Consider the following 19,008-nt stretch of genomic DNA (forward strand, 5'->3'; position numbering starts at 1 on the left):
AGGCTTACACATACACGCAGGCAAGACTTACACATACACGCAGGCAAGGCTTACACATACACGCAGGCAAGGCTTACACATACACGCAGGCAAGACTTACATATACACGCAGGCAAGACTTACACATACACGCAGGCAAGACTTACACATACACGCAGGCAAGGCTTACACATACACGCAGGCAAGACTTACACATATGTGCAGGCAAGGCTTACACATACACGCAGGCAAGACTTACACATACACGCAGGCAAGGCTTACACATACATGCAGGCAAGGCTTACACATACACGCAGGCAAGACTTACACATACACGCAGGCAAGACTTACACATACACGCAGGCAAGGCTTACACATACACGCAGGCAAGACTTACACATACACGCAGGCAAGACTTAACCATACACGCAGGCAAGGCTTAACACATTTCTATAGAGAATTTTACCCACTAATCTAGTGTTTTGGGTTGTTCAATTTTACTGTCTATTTTTGGTTAAATGTAAAAACCACATAAACACGAACAATGTGTCAAATCAGATAAAGGGATGTTAAAAAGAGGAATAGAAAATGTGTTATGCTTTGTCCCAGGCATTTCTTACTTTATTTTTTTCATATTCGGAGAGATCTCTTCAACTTGGAAAGATGTCATAGTGATATGGGGGAGACTGAAGCAGAGAGCCAGGAATAGGGGACCCCAGAAACAAAAGGGTAGAGAGTATTAGCACCCTGAGCTGTAGTACTCAGTGTGGCCATAGTAATAAGCACAGAGCATAGAGATACTAGTGAGTATCATCCAGCTGTATGATATTTTTAGCACAAAAAATCATGGATTTTACTATTTTTTCTAAACAACAAAAAAATTGTGATTTATTACGAATAATGTGGAGGTCATGTAGAAGTCAATGGGAGCTGCCCTAGGCAAAATGGAACCATCTTTCTTCGCTTCCTGGTTTGAGAGATTTTCCTTTGTGTTTTGTGGCTTACAAGGATTCTTTTCATGGGATAGGAGAGGGCCTGAATAGAAAAGTAAGTAATAAACAGTAACAATAACAATAAAATTGTAGCCTCACAGAGCAACAGGTTTTTTGGCTTCTGGGAAAACGTCAGAACAAGGAGCCAAATAAAGTGCTATAAAAAGTGCTAAATGTTAAGTTGAAGGTGAACTATCCCTTTAAGGAAAGGTTTAATGAGGTCTGTGTGGCTTGGGCAGATAATAAAACTGTTAAAAAATGTATTATTGTGTATTAACTATACATTTGAACTATACAAACTAGCCCATCTAGACAGATTCAGACATTTATAAGAATAACAGATATTTGACCAACTTTCAAGAAACCACTGACAGGATGTTACTGTGACAAAAAGGAACTCAGTATGGAAACCACTCAAATTGTATTCTAGTTTTGGTCCATTGGTCAGTTGCAGATAACTGAATTACAGCCTAATTACAGTTTATTAATTATTACATTTACAATATATATGTAGGGAACAAGGGTAACACATCCAGTTGGAAATAATAAATCCTCCCCTCCCCAATAAGAATGGGAATCTTTAATGCAATACAAATCGAATCTAGCAAAGTGAGTGCACATTAGTAGGGCTACAGGTATGGGACCTGTTATTCAGAATACTTGTGGATTTTTTCTGTAATTTGGATCCCCATACCTTAAGTCTACTAAGAAATCATTGAGAGATGAAATAAACCCAATAGGACTGTTCTGCCCCCAATAAGGGGTAATTATATCTTAGTTGGGATCAAGTACAGGTACTGTTTTATTATTACAGAGAAAAGGGAATCATTTAACCATGAAATAAACCCAATAGGACTGTTCTGCCCCCAATAAGGGGTAATTATATCTTAGTTGGGATCAAGTACAGGTACTGTTTTATTATTACAGAGAAAAGGGAATCATTTAACCATTAAATAAACCCAATAGGGCTGTTCTGCCCCAATAAGGGGTAATTATATCTTAGTTGGGATCAAGTACAGGTACTGTTTTATTATTACAGAGAAAAGGGAATCATTTAACCATGAAATAAACCCAATAGGACTGTTCTGCCCCCAATAAGGGGTAATTATATCTTAGTTGGGATCAAGTACAGGTACTGTTTTATTATTACAGAGAAAAGGGAATCATTTAACCATTAAATAAACCCAATAGGGCTGTTCTGCCCCAATAAGGGGTAATTATATCTTAGTTGGGATCAAGTACAGGTACTGTTTTATTATTACAGAGAAAAGGGAATCATTTAACCATTAAATAAACCCAATAGGGCTGTTCTGTCCCCAATAAGGGGTAATTATATCTTAGTTGGGATCAAGTACAGGTACTGTTTTATTATTACAGAGAAAAGGGAATCATTTAACCATGAAATAAACCCAATAGGACTGTTCTGCCCCCAATAAGGGGTAATTATATCTTAGTTGGGATCAAGTACAGGTACTGTTTTATTATTACAGAGAAAAGGGAATCATTTAACCATTAAATAAACCCAATAGGGCTGTTCTGCCCCCAATAAGGGGTAATTATATCTTAGTTGGGATCAAGTACAGGTACTGTTTTATTATTACAGAGAAAAGGGAATCATTTAACCATGAAATAAACCCAATAGGACTGTTCTGCCCCCAATAAGGGGTAATTATATCTTAGTTGGGATCAAGTACAGGTACTGTTTTATTATTACAGAGAAAAGGGAATCATTTAACCATTAAATAAACCCAATAGGGCTGTTCTGTCCCCAATAAGGGGTAATTATATCTTAGTTGGGACAAAGTACAAGGTACTGTTTTATTATTACACAGAAAAAGGAAATCATTTTTAAAAAGAATTATGTGATTAAAACTGAGTCTATGGAAAATGGCCTCCTGTAATTCAGAATTTTATGAATAATAAATTTCCAGATAATGAATCCCATATCTCTAATAATGAGAATTTTATGAGACTTAAGACCCTTGGCTGACACTGCTCCCAGATTTGGCTAACCACTTGGACTTCACCTAAGAAGTATACGGCCAGCTTTATGCTACTGGTTATATCTGAGCTTGTGGCCTCTCCACAGTAGATCATGGGCAACACTGGGTCCCATACAGTCAGCTTGGGTCTTTGCATTACATGTGGAATTGGTATATGCTGCAGTTAATTGTGTGTGTGTTTAAGACACACACATACACACATCAGAAATAACTAATAACTGAAAATTGGCATTAACCGCTACCCTTGTACTACCCATACTCCTGGGCCCCTATTGGTAGGGATAGTAACTAGGGTACTGAGCCCATTAAAACTCCTCATTGGTTCTTTGGGCTTTACTTGCCCTCACTTTCTCTATTGCTACAACAGCACCCACTATAGAAACCCTTGCTCTTGACTAGAATCTTACTAACTCTGTCTCCTACCCTAGTTTGGATTCTTAATGCCTGGGGTCTTGGTACACACCCACTATCCTCACTTATAGGGATCAAAACACTGTAGATAGCTCCACCCTAACTATTTCTCTTACTAGGTAAGTTATCTGGCATTGGCCATACCACCCCCTACTGAATTTGCCATTATATCTGGTCGGGAAAAGAATCCTATGCCATGCATTTAGTCTCCTATCCTTCTACTCCAGAGAGAAATGCTACAGGAGAGGCACACCATTCATATAGCAGTCACTTTTACCACACCAGCACACAGCTGTCTATTAAATGCTGCAGACACAACTGACTCATTTGATAAAATGACTGAAGTACTTGGTGACAAAACCAACCAAATTGCACATTTTAAAAAAAATTAATTAAGGGCACGCTTGAGAAAGCCAGATACAACATATTAACATCATTGGTTGGATTTCCGTTTAATTCCTTTTCAGACTGAGAGGTCAGCACAGAACTGCAGCCGGGTTCTTGCGCTAATGTGAAACCACAGGAGAAAGATCAGATAAAGAGACAGCAGATTGTGAAACAGGAAGGAAAATGAGTGGTGAGTTTGGGGGGAACTTATAGGCACTTACTGTACAGCCCCCATGTCAGTGCCCCAGTCTCAGCCAACATGTTAGTCCTGCTGTTTGGGATCCTGCTCAGTAAGTACCCGGCTCTCTCTCTGTTTTACTCCTGTCTCTCCTCTGGTGAGAAATGTAGTTTACACAGGCAAAGTATTGATATCTAATGTATTACATAGCATACAGTGTGGCAACATTTAGTTTCTGTGACTTTTTCAATTAAAGTATAATGACAATGATTTACTAATCCACGAATCCGAATCCCTAAAGGGAAAAAAATCGTATTGGAAAGAAAATTTTGCGACTTTTTCGTCGCCGTCGTGATTTGTGTATTTGTCTCGACTTTTTCATCGCCGTCACGACTTTATCGTATTTTGCGTGACTATTCCAGTTCCCAGGTGCAACATCACCCCAGATAGACAGTGCGTAGAGATGAGACCCTACAAATGTACAGCAGTTAGCTTTTCAGTTTTCTTTATGTATAAAAAGAGAGTTGCACAGAGAAATTGTGTGTGTGTTTGCTCATATAATCCACTGATCTGATTGTTCTCATTGTTTTATATGTTAGAACAAACCATATAAAGGATAACAATGCAGAAGAGCACTAGGGCCACCAAAAAAAAAAAACAATTCTGGTGAATTATGACTTTTTAAAAAGTCGAAAATTATGATTTTTAATCTCATAATTATGACTTTAAAATTTCATAATTATGATTTTTAAAAATCGAAATTATGACTTTGACTTCTAATCTCATAATTATGACTTTAAAAATCATAAATCATAATTCATCGGAATTTTTGTTTTTTTGGTGGCCCTAGTGCTCTTCCGTATAACAATGATGACAGATAGCAATACTTGCTTTATTTACACACTGAGCTCAGGATCCCTCTTTTATACGAAGGGGCCAATTTCTGGTTGCTCTAGGTTGTCGGCCTGGAAAACGTGAAAGCGAATGTTTTCCCGGCCAACCGCCGATCCGCCCCGCTCTGTGTGTGCACACTCTGGCTGTTTGCATAACTTATAATGCACGCACACAGAGCGGTGTACCGAAGCGGATCCACTTCTCTCAGCCAGGCAGAAAAGCACAGGGCTGAGAGAATCAGATTAACGTTTCGTCTGCCCTCGCCGTAATACTCTCTCCTCCTATAAAACTTAAAAGTAGGAAAAGATTCAGCTAGTGATGTCATTGTGACCTTATCAGTGTAGGACCCACAACCAATATGTTAACAAAACAAAAGAAAAACTAGTGACAAAATCTACATAATAATACTATAGTCATTAACCCCCTTTGTGTCATGTCTCTATAATTTAGCTTCTCTTGATACCACCAGTATTATTCAGTATTTATCCAAATTCATAAATGACAGATTCAGTGCAACCCAAATACATATGTATGTGTAGCCCTTCCCTGTGTAAGTCACCATGTAAATGTTCTATAAATCCTTTTCATTTGTGTTACAGTCCCTTCTATAAAACATGCCGGTGCCTACATATAATTGAGGCTGCTCTCCTCATTCTATAACAAGAGCAGGCTCATTATTGATAGAATACAGTTTAAAAGTTTAACTTCTTCTATTCTTCACTCCTAAAAAAGCACCAACGTGTCTTTCTACAGAATTTATCTTATTTCTCAGAATCTATTCTGGTTAAATGTAACTTGTTCCTCAAACCTGACTGTTACTTTCATTCGTCAGCTTAATTCTGTTCTGCATGGGATTTATTTTGTCTATGGACAAAGTGTATACATATTCATATAGGGGCTCATTTACTGTGTGGAATGCATTGTGCAAAGCCCACAACCAGCCATTTTGTTCCACTTTGCACACTGTGTTCTGGTGTTCTAGCTAGGGACTGTAACACAAGTAAAGGGATGTATTGACCATTTACACATACATAGAGAAGGGCTACATACAATATATGAAGCACTAATGCACTGAATCTATCCATTATAGATTTGCCTGTATCAAAGTGCAGGGACCTGCTGCCCACCCCTAGTATTTAGTGCTGCCTGCATTAGTCACCCCTGTATTGCTGGGGGGTGGAGGAACCTAGGTGTCCCCCCACCTTCCCTCTAACTTCCTCAAAGTAGCAATAGGAGGCTGAGGTGCTGGTATCAAGGCAGGGGGTAAGGCCAGGGCTTTTGCTGTGTCTCCTTGCACTGGATTTCCAGCCTGGCATGAGGAGCAGAGTACAGCTTACCCTGGGGTGCAAATGCTTGCTAAGCGAGCACTAATGGGAGGGGTGAGTTTTTGCATCCCTGGGGTAATGTAAATGACCCCTATAATCTTATTATACAACCGTCTGCAGCATGTACCCATCTGATATTCATGTTTCACCCAAACAGGATCAGCTGAAACTCTCACTGATCTGTGCCCATCTCTTATTTATATGTGGGCAGTGATCAATGTCTGTTGACCTTCTGCAGACCAACCCGTGACCATATATATGTGTGACATAAATTATCATGAGTGTCACCTTCCAGCACAAGCCCTTCACTTCCACCTTTCCACACTCTTTAATAACATAAATCCCAACATCAGTAATTCTTTGCTACTAGAAAGACATTCTATTTCAATGACCTGTGTGCAGTTCAGAGCCCATAACCAAGTTCTCTAGTAACAAATTCAAATGTTCTGCTACAAAAGACAATGGTAATATATTTTGTCTTATATAAATAAACCAAGTGCTAAAAAAGAAAGGGCAGAACTACTAGATGTATTGTAAATTATACAGGAAATAAGGAACTTGTTATTGTACAGGGGTAGATACATTTTTATAATAAACAAGATTAAATGGTTAATGACAAATATGTGATGCCACTAACCACTGATTTAAACAAAAAACATTGTGCATTATATAGGATATATATATATATACTCCGTTAGATTTTAAAATGAATAAATATTATATTATCCATTTAGTGATACCAGAGGTAAGATTTGCACTAAGTTCCTGGAAAATGTGATCTCCTTCCCAGATTCCCCTGTCTGGGACACCACAACACATGACTGAAGATAGCAAATTCAATTATAAAAAAGGAATGACTGCTTACCCCTATTACATTTCATAAAAATATATACAGACATTACACTCACTGTTATAATAAAACTTTCCGCACCATGTTCCTCATGATTTTCAAGGCTTGGCCACTGTGTTTCAAATGGCAGGCCCATAAGGGTTTAGGGTGAAATAGTGAGTGAATAGGGGAACATCACTGAACCAAGATGATAGCTTTCCCCTGGGTGATGGTTTGGGTCACTGTATCCATGGCAAGCAACAGAAACTGCCACCCTAGCTCTTCTGATATAGATAAAGTTGCATTACTTTTTAGATTATAACTGCATTTGTTGTCTTGAAAACCCAACCAGATCACATAACCCACTTTCCTTGGGATAATAAAGTTCTGTTGTGTTTCAGGGATGTTTTCTAACACTTTCTCTATTCTACTTTTCAGCAGCAGCCAAGGGGAACACAGGTGAGTCACATGGTTTTGAATATTTTTAGGAAGGTGCAAATAGGTACCTTAACCCTGATCCAGTCGGCTGTAGGACTCTCAAGCTAGGGGTATTCAACCTGAGGACTGAGGTATCTATCCAGACTGCTTCCATAGGGGTGTCAAGCTGACCAGGTGCATTGACCCTGCCCAGACTCTAAAAGGAGTTGGTATAAACCGGTGTGCATCCTCTCTTGTTGTCCTCAGAGTACTACTCTCATTAAACATCTGTATCTGCATTGTGAGTATAACCCTGCTGATTCAATTGTCTCTGACAATAAACTGTGCTATAGTTCAACTGCAAGAACCTTCTGGCATCCATCTTTGCTAAATTGCACTGCACACAGCTACAGTGAGTTGTAGCCAACTACACTCCAGCTCCGCAGGTCTCTGCCATCTAGCGAAGGCCTATCCTGTTTAAGAGAGTTGCATGTACCCCATGCTCTAACACCTACACTAGCCTGGGTTTGACTATTTTATAGCCAAATAGGGGTTACATTATTAATCACAGTAATGGGCAGACATGGTCAGTAAGAAGGGCATACATTCTGTTTCATTTAGTTTATATTTTGAGAACTGTCCTGCATTCATCTGGAAGAAGACAAACAACCTGGTATCAGACCTGCTGCCAAATAATTGTTCTTGATCCTAAACCGCAATTGATTTGTTCCCTAGATCTATTACTGCCGATCAATTGTCAAATCATAATTACATGTGCCCTTTCTTGCTTTAGTCATCTAGACAATTTTTTTTAATTACGATCAACAAACGTCCTCTTGTTGAGGAATTCCATTATCCGAGTAATGACACTCTCTTTATGCCCATGGTGAAATAACCTTGTTTCAGATGATGTTCCCTTCATCTGCATCTTTTCATAGAATAGTCATTAGAGAAATGATTATATTGATATTGTATTGATATTGTATATCTTTATAGCTCTAATTTTACTTACCACAACCTTATCTTATACAACAAGACTCAGAGATAAGGTAGTTTAGCAGAAAACTGCTGCTTTATTGTAGAAGTGCTAAGCCACACAGAATAACATGTATCACAGAAGGTTTCAAATGTGGCTTTACAAGTAACAGCTTTTATAACAATTACAAATGACATGAGATGCACAAAGTCATTAGTAAAAATCCTATAGGTTAATGCTAAGTTACCCAAAGAATCCCATTGCCCAAATCTAGTCCACCCAAAGAAGTTCTGCATAGACAGCATTTACATCATGGCCTGCTACCTACTAAAGTGCAGGGCAGAGATAAGGGGAATTAAGCTAAGTCATCTTTTTGTTCTGTACGTCTTTTGCCTATACAAGGTATGGTTTATGTATCTGTATTATTTATGTAGCACCTTTATATTAGTTAATATATTTGTATATAAAGTATCCCAATATATCGCAGCTGCCTTAGGTTGTCTTTCAGGTGACACCTATGGGGGTCTTAAGCCAGTCTGGACTGATAGCAGAGGGCTGCTCAAAGATTCCATAAACATTTACAACTTATTATACTGGTTTAGTCCCTTTGAAGCACTGTATACTTATAATACCAAGGCCTCTTTTAAATTTCAGTCCGGACCTGGACTCAGGTGTTCCTTTTAGAACTTACCCGTCATCAGTGAGAGTCTCCATCACCTTCTCTGAACTTTTCAGGTTAATTTAATAGCTTGGTGCCAGAATTGTACATTCCCAGTGTTCCTGTTTCATTATAAACTACTTTATCATTCTGTTTTCCCTCCTAGAGCCGATCCCCAAGCCAGAAATAAGAGTGAGCCGAGATGAGATCACTGAAGGTTATAATATGTCCATATCCTGTCATACTCCAACCTCAGCAGGAGAGAGTCCAGGCCTGCAGTTTGCATTATACAGAGATGGAACAATCTTGTACCAATTCAGTTCTGCCAGTGAGTGGCACATTTCCCCGGCCCAGACTGAGCAATTAGCATATTATACATGTGCAGTTAGACCCTCAAAGAGAGAAGGAGAACAGAGAAGCGCTGCTGTCTATATTCACATGCAAGGTAAGGATTCACATTATAGCAGAACATAATCCTAAATAAAAATGCAGTTTTGCAAATTTCCTTTCTAAAAAAAATGACATTAATCTTGGAATTTGCATGAAAAGCTGTTCCTTGCACTTCCCTATAGTTGTGTATGGTGCAGCTGCCTTTTATTATAAATGTTGTGCAAGTGTTCCCTTTAATGCAGGGGAACACTGGAGCTAACACCACCTCCAAAGGAAGCAGTAACTCCGGGGTTCTCACAACTGATTGTATTATTAAGTGCACTTGCACCTTGGCCACATACATCTTTCTCACACCAAATGCCAGAAATGGCAAAACTACATTCCACTAACAGTAGGTTTATCCCAGGAAACCATATATTTTTGGAAAGAACCCATTTTGGCAAATCAAAAATGGGTAAATATGTCTTTCTACTCCTAACTATCCAACTCCAATTCTTTCCTTAAGTTAGTGGTTTTTACAACAATTTCTGAAATTTTTGAAAAATCAAGCTTGTACTTTCTCTCCCACATATCATTAGGTACCAATATAGAACATCTTAAATATGAATGCCAGGGGTGCACTGAACAGTTCAATGCCCAGTGTGCATGTAGGGCTTTTCAACTATTGCAAAATCAACACATTTGCTGCATTTTGTGTGGGGGTAAAGCCACAAAAAAGTAATAAAGACTTTTTTTTTTTTTAAATTGCACATTCTCCTGAATCCAAAATAGGTAGCTATGTCTTTCTACTCCAAACTACCAAACTGCACCTGGAGCTCCTTCCCACTGTGAGAGAGTTCTTAACAAAGAGCTTTTCTTACAAAATTTCTATTGTTTCTCCCATCTAGAGAACAGGCTTTGTTAGCCCCATAACAGAAATAGGGCCTGATTCACTAAAGTGCGATAAAATTTATTGCACTTTTTTTTGGGTTAAAATAGAGGCGATAATTAGCGCACGATTCACTACAGTATTATCGCATGCGTTAAGTCGCCATATCGAATGCATTAATTTTCGCGCGACCGCATGCGCTAGTTTTAACGCATGCGTTAATTTTCGCGCTGAAAAGAATACGATCGCATTTGTAATCTCGTGACATGTGCGACTTGCGGCCATTTTGTGTCATTGAGCCTGCTGTCACACTGAGAGGAGCATCATGCCTGGGGTTTCTGATCTGCTACCAGGGGAGAGGCGCTATATTGTCACCTTTTTCCTACGCTCAGGATATGACAACCTGCCGCTGGGGCCCTTAGGCTTCCACGAGAGGAAGAGGGCGATCCTGCACGAGCTCAGAGATGGTTTGCTCGCCGTGTTTGCCCTTGATGTGGACCTCCGCTGTTCATTCCTCCCCCAGTTTCCCCCCAGGCCCTTGAGTTCTCCCCCCAGGCCCCTGGACCCCAGGCACCAGGTTCTCCTGCCAATGAGGGACCATCACGCCGGTCAATGCAGGAGGACCTGGCTAACATCAAGGCCGAGCTGGCCCAGCTCCGGGGGAAAATGGCCGAGATGAGAAGGGACATTAGAGAACTCAAGGGCAGAAAGCCCTAAGTTTTATCTTTCCCAGTTTTTTCTCTTTTAAAATTTTTTATTGTTAAAATTAAAGTTTTTATTTTTCTACTTTTGAACTGGGTAATGTCTAATTATTTTTCCTTCATTGATATGGTATTCTATACTGTCATGTAGTTTCCCCTACACTCTTACATTTATCAGTAACACATCAATATGCTATATGGGTTAAATGTTTGCAAATATTCTGCCAACAATTTTGCCTTTAGCCCATTTTGCTGAATAGTAAAACTTGTGTTAATTAGTACGTAGCGTATGTTCTGGCGAGTGGGATAACTGCCAATCCAATGTTTTGTTGCCAGAATAATTGCAATATTATATTTGTCCCCGTTTAATAAAGTGCCCATAACATATTTGCCATTTATTCTGTGTCTAAAATCTCCCACTTAATTTAAGCCACTTTAGCAAACGGACCCCTAAGTATTTGGCTAAATATTCTTAAATGCCCCCCCCATTTTATTATCTCTAGCACTTCTTTTTTTTCTTACTTATAAAATTTTTATTGTTTTTTTGGTTTTTTTTTCCAAATAAACATTTATACAGCACCTCTCTAGCACTCCCAGGGCAAAATGTCGCCAGTTTTATGCTGCCGATTGCCGCATGCGTAATGTCGCGACAATTAGCACTTGCGATAATTAGCGTGCATGCGAAAAATACTGCACACGTTATTTATCGTGACAAAAATATCGCATGCAGTATTGCGCGTAAAATAGCGCAAGTGTGCTAATAGTGAATCGTGCGATAAGTCGCGAAATTTTAGACGCGATAACATTTTTAACGCACGCTATAAATAGCGCACGTTAAAATGCACTTTAGTGAATCTGGCCCATAATGTTTAACTCTTTAAAGTTTGTATCTGTTAAACTGTTACCTGGAAACCAATGCTTTATTTTATATGAGAGGCTTTCATTCTATAGTTTCATAGAGAGCATTTGACTAGTTTATCTTCCCGTGTAAGATCTAAAACCATTGTTTTCTACACAGCTTATCTGTTATCTGGGGGTATACGTTACATTTGGCATCCCCAGTGACTGCACCTTTCCTTCTCCTTTAACTACAGTAGTTATAGAGTTGTATATGTATGGGTTTGCATGTGACTGTGTGTATGTTTTTATGTGTATCTGACTGTAGTATGGCTGTGTATGTGTATGTGTATAAGTGTACATATAGCTGGTATGTATGGAAATATTTTAGTATCTATGTGTGCAAGTGTCTTTATATGTGTAGCCCACTTTTTAAACGCTTGTGCTGCTACCTGCTGTTTTACTTTATTTGGCGCTACAGGAATCCTGAGCCCCCGCTTACTATGGGGGTGTACAGGGATTTCTCCCCTTAATGGCGTGCCTCCACCCAGGGATGGTCTTGTGGAACTATAATCCACCCCCTGGGAAATGATCAGGATGCTATACCCCTCTTGGGACCCATGTACTCCTGGTTGATATACCCCACCGTGGGGATATTCCTTACCAACTTGGTAGTGGTCCTCTGGGCTTGATAGATATCACAACACAGTAGAATAAGTGAATCAGATGAAACGGTTTATTCAGGCAGACACCTCTCCAGGAGTGGCATATCATTCATACACATTGCAGGGCATATCTCCTTACTTCTCATTGAGAACCTTTTCCTGTTGGACTACCCCACGGTACTCACGCTCGCGTGCTCCCCTCTAGGTGCACTCCCCGGTACTCTCGGCAGAGACACTCTCTCATAGAGTTCTCCCCGGTACTCACGCTAGGACGTTACACCACAGGGACCCACACCGGTACTCTCGCAAGGTATCCTTAGATCTGGCCTCCTGGACTAGCGGTGACCTTGTCCACCTACCTAGCCACTTGTGGCCCTGCACTCCAGCAGATGTAAAGCTGGGGGATCTTAATCCCACTACCACTCCTGGAGGGGCAATATCCACCCATTCTAACTTGGAGTCCTACATGGCACTCCTAGAGTGTCCTATTACTTGAACTACTATCTATTAACTGTGCCAGGGGTGCACACTACCTGAGCAGCCCCTGGGCTAAAATGTCTGCCAGCACATGGCTGCAACCCCTTATATGGGCCTATGCACCACCCTGTGGCCATAACCCGAACTACAGGTATACTCCCTGTTAACTATTGATAACCCAGTCATCCCAGTGTCCCTGTACTAGGGGTGTCTGTCCTAAGGGACCATTTTTGGTAAACCCCTACATTTGTATATATAAATAATATATATTTATGTATATGTGGGAGGGTGAATGGCTGCCTTTGGACCTGTATAAGGATCCACATATCTGTGTGGGTGGCTGGATGCTTATTCCTGTGAATATACAATAATCCCCTTTAAGAACTTGAGTGTCTCTCTGACTGTTTCCATCAAAATAATTCAGGACAGACATTCTCAGTCTGGCCATCATTTATATCCATTTAGTTTTTAGGATAGGAAAATATGAAGAGATGGTTATTTATATTATAGTATAGAAGTCACCATGAAGGTTTCATGGAAAGATGTACTGCACTAAATGAAACTGTACTTATTATTTCTGCTAATAATACATACTGTGTTTTTTAACTGGATGATCTTTCCTTGCAGAGGTTGTCTCAGGTCTTGTGCTAAATGTGAATCAAAACACAATAACAGAGGGGGATACCTTGTCCCTAACATGTGACATTCAGGGGAGCCGGTATGGAAATAATGCTCAACTAAAGTTTAATTTCTACAAAAGGACAAATGGACTCCCCCAGAGTTCCTCCACTGACCAACAATTTCAGCTTCTACCCAGCAGTCTCTCCAGTGAATACCGAGTCCCATCAGTTCGGGTGCAACACTCTGGGGAATATGTTTGTGCAGCAGTAAGACCAGATAACACAGTTATTATATGGAGTTCGCCTATAACTATCCAGATACCCGGTGAGTAACGAATAGCGCCCCCTGTCTGATTCCTTTAGGAGAAGCATCAATCCCAGATATTGTAGGGATGCGCCATTCTATGGGGATGCTGCAAGTGGTGCTTAGACATTTTTCTAACTTTACAAACACAATATTATTTTCATTTATTAAGGAAACCTCTAATAAAAGGATTTTTAGGGCAAATGAAGCTGCAAATGCCAATAATTTGTACAATTTGCTTCCCATTTTAGTCAGTAGGAATAGTGGAATTTCACTCTAAAAGCTAACCACATCTGTTAACAGACCGGTTTGTGTAGCTTGTGGGATGAACTGTTACTTTTCTGCCACATAGAAATTCAAATCTGTATTATGTGTGTGTATAGCTATAAGGCCAAATACTCCTAAGCGTAAAGAATGGCTCCAACAGATCCCAGGATCAGTATCAGAGAATTCTGTCCAGATGAGCGCAGGGCTAGGAACCCACAAACTCCTAGGCCTCTGGTAAAGGACCTGAGAGTGAGGAAACACTGCCCCCCACAGAGGGTTAGAAGTACCATTTTTCTTAAAATTAAAGTAAACCTGTAAATTGATACCCACACTGCACTAGTGCATCTGTGTTAGTAAATCAGCTCCACTTTTTCTTAACTATACCTCCCAACTGTCCCGATTTTTGCAGGATAGTCTTTCTTTTAACAGCTCAGCCCGCAGTCCCGGATTCCTACTGAAAACTCCCTCATTTCCCTTTGATCTCCTGCACTGAATGCTTGGTTGAACTTGATAGACCTGTGTCTTTTTCAACCTGCTTTGTAAATGACTATGTCTGGGAATACTTTTGAAGGGACATATACCCCTTCATGTAGTATATGATTGTATCTTTTAAAAGACAGTAGTTTTTCCTTAATACTGACAGTGTTATATACAGTTTGTATCTGTGAATAAGCAGCAACAATGACCCAACTGTCTTCAATTTCTGCTGAGTAGAAATACATGATATTTAAAAGGGAAACTAAGCTTAACAAAGTATAAGGCCAAATATGCTACACCTTTCAACTTCACAGGAAGAAAGGGTTTTGCTCTCACTCAGTAAACTGATAGAGCTTCATTAGAAACTGATACTGTTACTAACATGAGCAGATGTGGAGCCCAGATATCTGGCTATAGTGGAACAGTACTAGAATATATTAATGGAATAATTAATATCCCACATTGGTGTATTTTGCAGTCAGGAATCAGTATAGAGTAACAGTACTCTATTAACAGCTTCATTCAGCCATTATAACAATATACAATGTTCTCAAACTTAATTAGATAAGTAGCTTTTGGAAGAGAGTTCAGAAAACTTAAGAAGCTTCATCTGCACTGAGATACAGTCGTAACTAATAAGTTAAAGAGGTCTCTTGGGGGAACTGAGACTTGCAGCTTAGGCTAATGTCAGACGAGGCACCGGGCGTATATTTTCGGCAAGCCAAAAATCGCTTGCTGAAAATAGCGCCATACGCCTCCTACCTGTGCCTGCACCCGAATGAATGAAATACGCTCGGGTGCAGGCACATGTAGCCAATATCCGCCAAAAAACACGAGACTTCATATATTTGGTGGATATCAGCTACATGTGCCTGCACCCAAGCGTATTTCATTGCTTGCCAAAAATATATGACAGACACCTTGTGAGGGTAGTGAGGTTGGGGGATGCCCTTCCTAGTGATGGGGTAATGGCAGATTCTGTTAATGCCTATAAGAGGGGCCTGGATGAGTTCTTGAACAATCAGTATCACAATAGCCTTGGATATTCTAATATCTACAGTTAGTTTTAGCTGTTGTATATATAGTTTATGTATGTGAGTGTATAGATAGGTAAGTATAGGTTGTGTGTGCTTGGTTTACTTGGATGGGTTGAACTTGATGGACTCTGGTCTTTTTTCAACCCTATGTAACTATGTAACTATGAGTGTGAGCACTGGGAGGCTTTGGGGCACTTTCTACAGTGACACTAAATGGGTTGCACTTGTTTCTTGTTCTGCTAATCCTATAATTTGGTTAATTTGGCTAACAGGTCTCTTGGGGGAACTGAGACTTGCAGCTTAGGCTAATGTCAGACGAGGTGCCTGGCGTATATTTTCGGCAAGCCAAAAATCGCTTGCTGAAAATAGCGCCATATGCCTCCTACATGTGCCTACACCCGAGCGTATTTCATTCATTTGGGTGCAGGCACAGGTAGGAGGCATATGGTGCTATTTTCGGCAAGCGATTTTTCGTTTGCCGAAAATATCTGCCAGACGCCTTGTCTGACATTAGCCTTAAAGTAACCTGCATTAGCAAAACTGTAATTACACATAAAACATGACCCCAAAAGCCCCAGAAATGTGTTCAAACTTTAAAAAACCTGCCAAATTTTGTAAAAATGGAAGTTGTATTTACGGTGTGTGGTCACACAAATGGGCGTGGTCAAATAAATTTTCTTTTGTCCGTCTTTACATTTTTCAAATGTTGGGAGGTATGAGATAGTTTTTTTTTTGCCAGCTCCCTGGTAAGCCCTGATGGGTGGAAACTAGAATATAATAACAGATTGTTCCTATCTGTCAGTTTCATGTACTGATTGGTATAGCATTGTTTGTCCTTAATGGACACCTCCTCATCAAGATAATGTATAGTGGTAAAACTCCATTCACATGTAAATTGTATAGAGTTATGTACCTCATCCAGATCCTCTCCATAGGTCTAAGAAACTCTGAATCTTTTTTAGCGTTCAGTGCAGGAGATCAAAGGGAAATGAGGGAGTTTTCAGTAGGAATCCGGGACTGCGGATTAAAATCCTGAGCTGTTACAATCGGGACTGTCCCGCGAAAATTGGGACAGTTAGGAGGTATTTATATAGAGGAAGCAGCCCCTGCAGTTGCGGGGGGCCCGGGGAACAGGGGAGCCCAAACCACGGGGTCTGCTTGCTCTATAGTTACTGACAGTATGTGTGGTCGCTATAGATGCGCAGGGAGCAGACAGACGTGGGCACTTGAGTGTGAGCGCTGGGAGGCTTTGGGGCACTTTCTACAGTGACACTAAATGGGTTGCACTAGTCTCTTGTTCTGCTAATCCTTTAATTTGGTTTCTACTTTTTTTCTCCAGAAATGTTCTCTAAACCCAAACTGAGAGTGAGCCCCAACCCTATTACAGAAGGCTCAGCCCGGACCCTGACATGTGGTACAACTTCCAGTACAGTCAGCACCAGGGAACTGCAGTTTGCTTTCTACTGGGATGGGCAGGAGCTGCAGGGATTCTCTTCATCCAATCAGTATCAAGCTTACTCAGTTCAGCTGCAGAAGTCTGGGAATTATAAATGTGCAGTACAACATCCAGCTAAAAAAATAAAGAAAGAAAGTGACATGTTCAATATCCGGGTAGTAGGTAAGTACATAAGCCAGGCTAAATGGCTCTGAATACCACATGCCTTAAATAAATATAATAAAATTCTTAAAACACACATTCCAAAGCTGAACAGATGAGAATAAATAATACATATTTATTACGCTGGGTTATAGTTCAACTTCACAGGAAGAAAGGGTTTTGCTCTCACTTAGTAAACTGATAGAGCTTCATTAGAAACTGATACTGTTACTAACATGAGCAGATGTGGAGCCCATACTGGGCAGATATCTGGCTATAGTGGTACTGTACCTGCAGTTGTGGTTTTCAGTATTTAGGAAAAACAAATAGACCATGAAAAGAAAGATAGTAGAATATATTAATGGAATAATTAATATCCCAAATTGGTGTATTGTGCAGTCAGGAATCAGTATAGTGTAACAGTACTCTATTAACAGCTTCATTCAGCCATTATAACAATATACAATGTTCTCAAACCTAATTAGATAGGTAGCTTTTGGCAGAGAGTTCAGAAAACTTAAGAAGCTACACCCGCACCGAGATACAAGTGTAACTAATACGCTAAACAGGTCTCTTGGGGGAACTGAGACTTGCAGCTTAGGCTAATGTCAGACGAGGCGCCTGGCGTATATTTTCGGCAAGCCAAAACCCCCAGAAATGTGTTCAAACTTTAAAAAAACCTGCCAAATTTTGTAAAAATGGGAGTTGTATTTACGGTGTGTGGTCGCACAAATGGGCGTGGTCAAATCAATTTTTCTTTGTCCGTCTTTACATTTTTCAAATGTTGAAAGGTATGAGATTCTGTTTTTTTTGCCAGCTCCCTGGTAACCCCTGATGGGTGGAAACTAGAATATAATAACAGATTGTTCCTATCTGTCAGTTTTATGTACTGATTGGTATAGCATTGTTTGTGCTTAATGGACACCTCCTCATCAAGATAATGTATAGTGGTAAAACTCCATTCACATGTAAATTGTATAGAGTTATGTACCTCATCCAGATCCTCTCCATAGGGCTGAGAAACTCTATTTTTTTAGCGTTCAGTGCAGGAGATCAAAGGGGAACTTTTCAGAGGACTCAAGACAGTGGTAATAGAAAATGTTTGTGTTTATACGCCTGAAGAATGTTATGTGAACAGATAAGAATGTTAATATTGCACTATTTAATATGCATTTCAAATGTGTTCTTTCTTTAATGTGACATGGTATTATATATGTTGATGATACTAGGTATGATTTAGTAGGCCGAATTTAATATGGTGTTGGTGGAGATAATATATATGGCTATTGTAAGTATTCCACAATACACAAAGGAAACAAGGAGATTACACATATGTGCTCTCTAGATTTTCATCATCATTGGGTCAAATTACAAAGTATTATAGTTTGCACAAACTTGTGTTAAAGGGTTACCCCTTGCATTAAACTGCAAGTAAACATCATTGGGTACCACAGCGAAATGTAAACTTGTGACAAAATATATAATGGAGCAACTGTCACAAGGAGGACGTTTCCTCAAATGTCAATATTACATGATACTGACTCAAGGCTCCTAAGATATATGGTAAGACCCATATAGAACCATAAAAATGGCTGGTAATACCGATTTTGCATATGTCGGGACAACATAAATTTCGAGGGGGAGAGTGTAAGAGGTATAAGGTTATTATGCACCTCTTTATACAATTTGTGCTTTTTAACATGTTCAGCATTTACTTAC

At 39.8% G+C, this 19,008-nt stretch overlaps 1 protein-coding gene across 1 annotated transcript in view; it reads left to right on the forward strand.

Moving 5' to 3' along the window:
* LOC100490686 (Fc receptor-like protein 4) overlaps nucleotides 1-19,008 on the forward strand; it is a 39,406-nt gene that overhangs the window by 6,161 nt on the left and 14,237 nt on the right. Inside the window, exon 3 of the mRNA XM_031891820.1 lies at nucleotides 17,032-17,310. Within this exon, the coding sequence (XP_031747680.1) occupies nucleotides 17,032-17,310 (279 nt within the window). The remainder of the gene's footprint in view (nucleotides 1-17,031; nucleotides 17,311-19,008) is intronic.

The sequence above is a fragment of the Xenopus tropicalis genome, chromosome 8 (assembly GCF_000004195.4).
Source record: "Xenopus tropicalis strain Nigerian chromosome 8, UCB_Xtro_10.0, whole genome shotgun sequence".
Lineage (NCBI taxonomy): Eukaryota > Metazoa > Chordata > Amphibia > Anura > Pipidae > Xenopus > Xenopus tropicalis.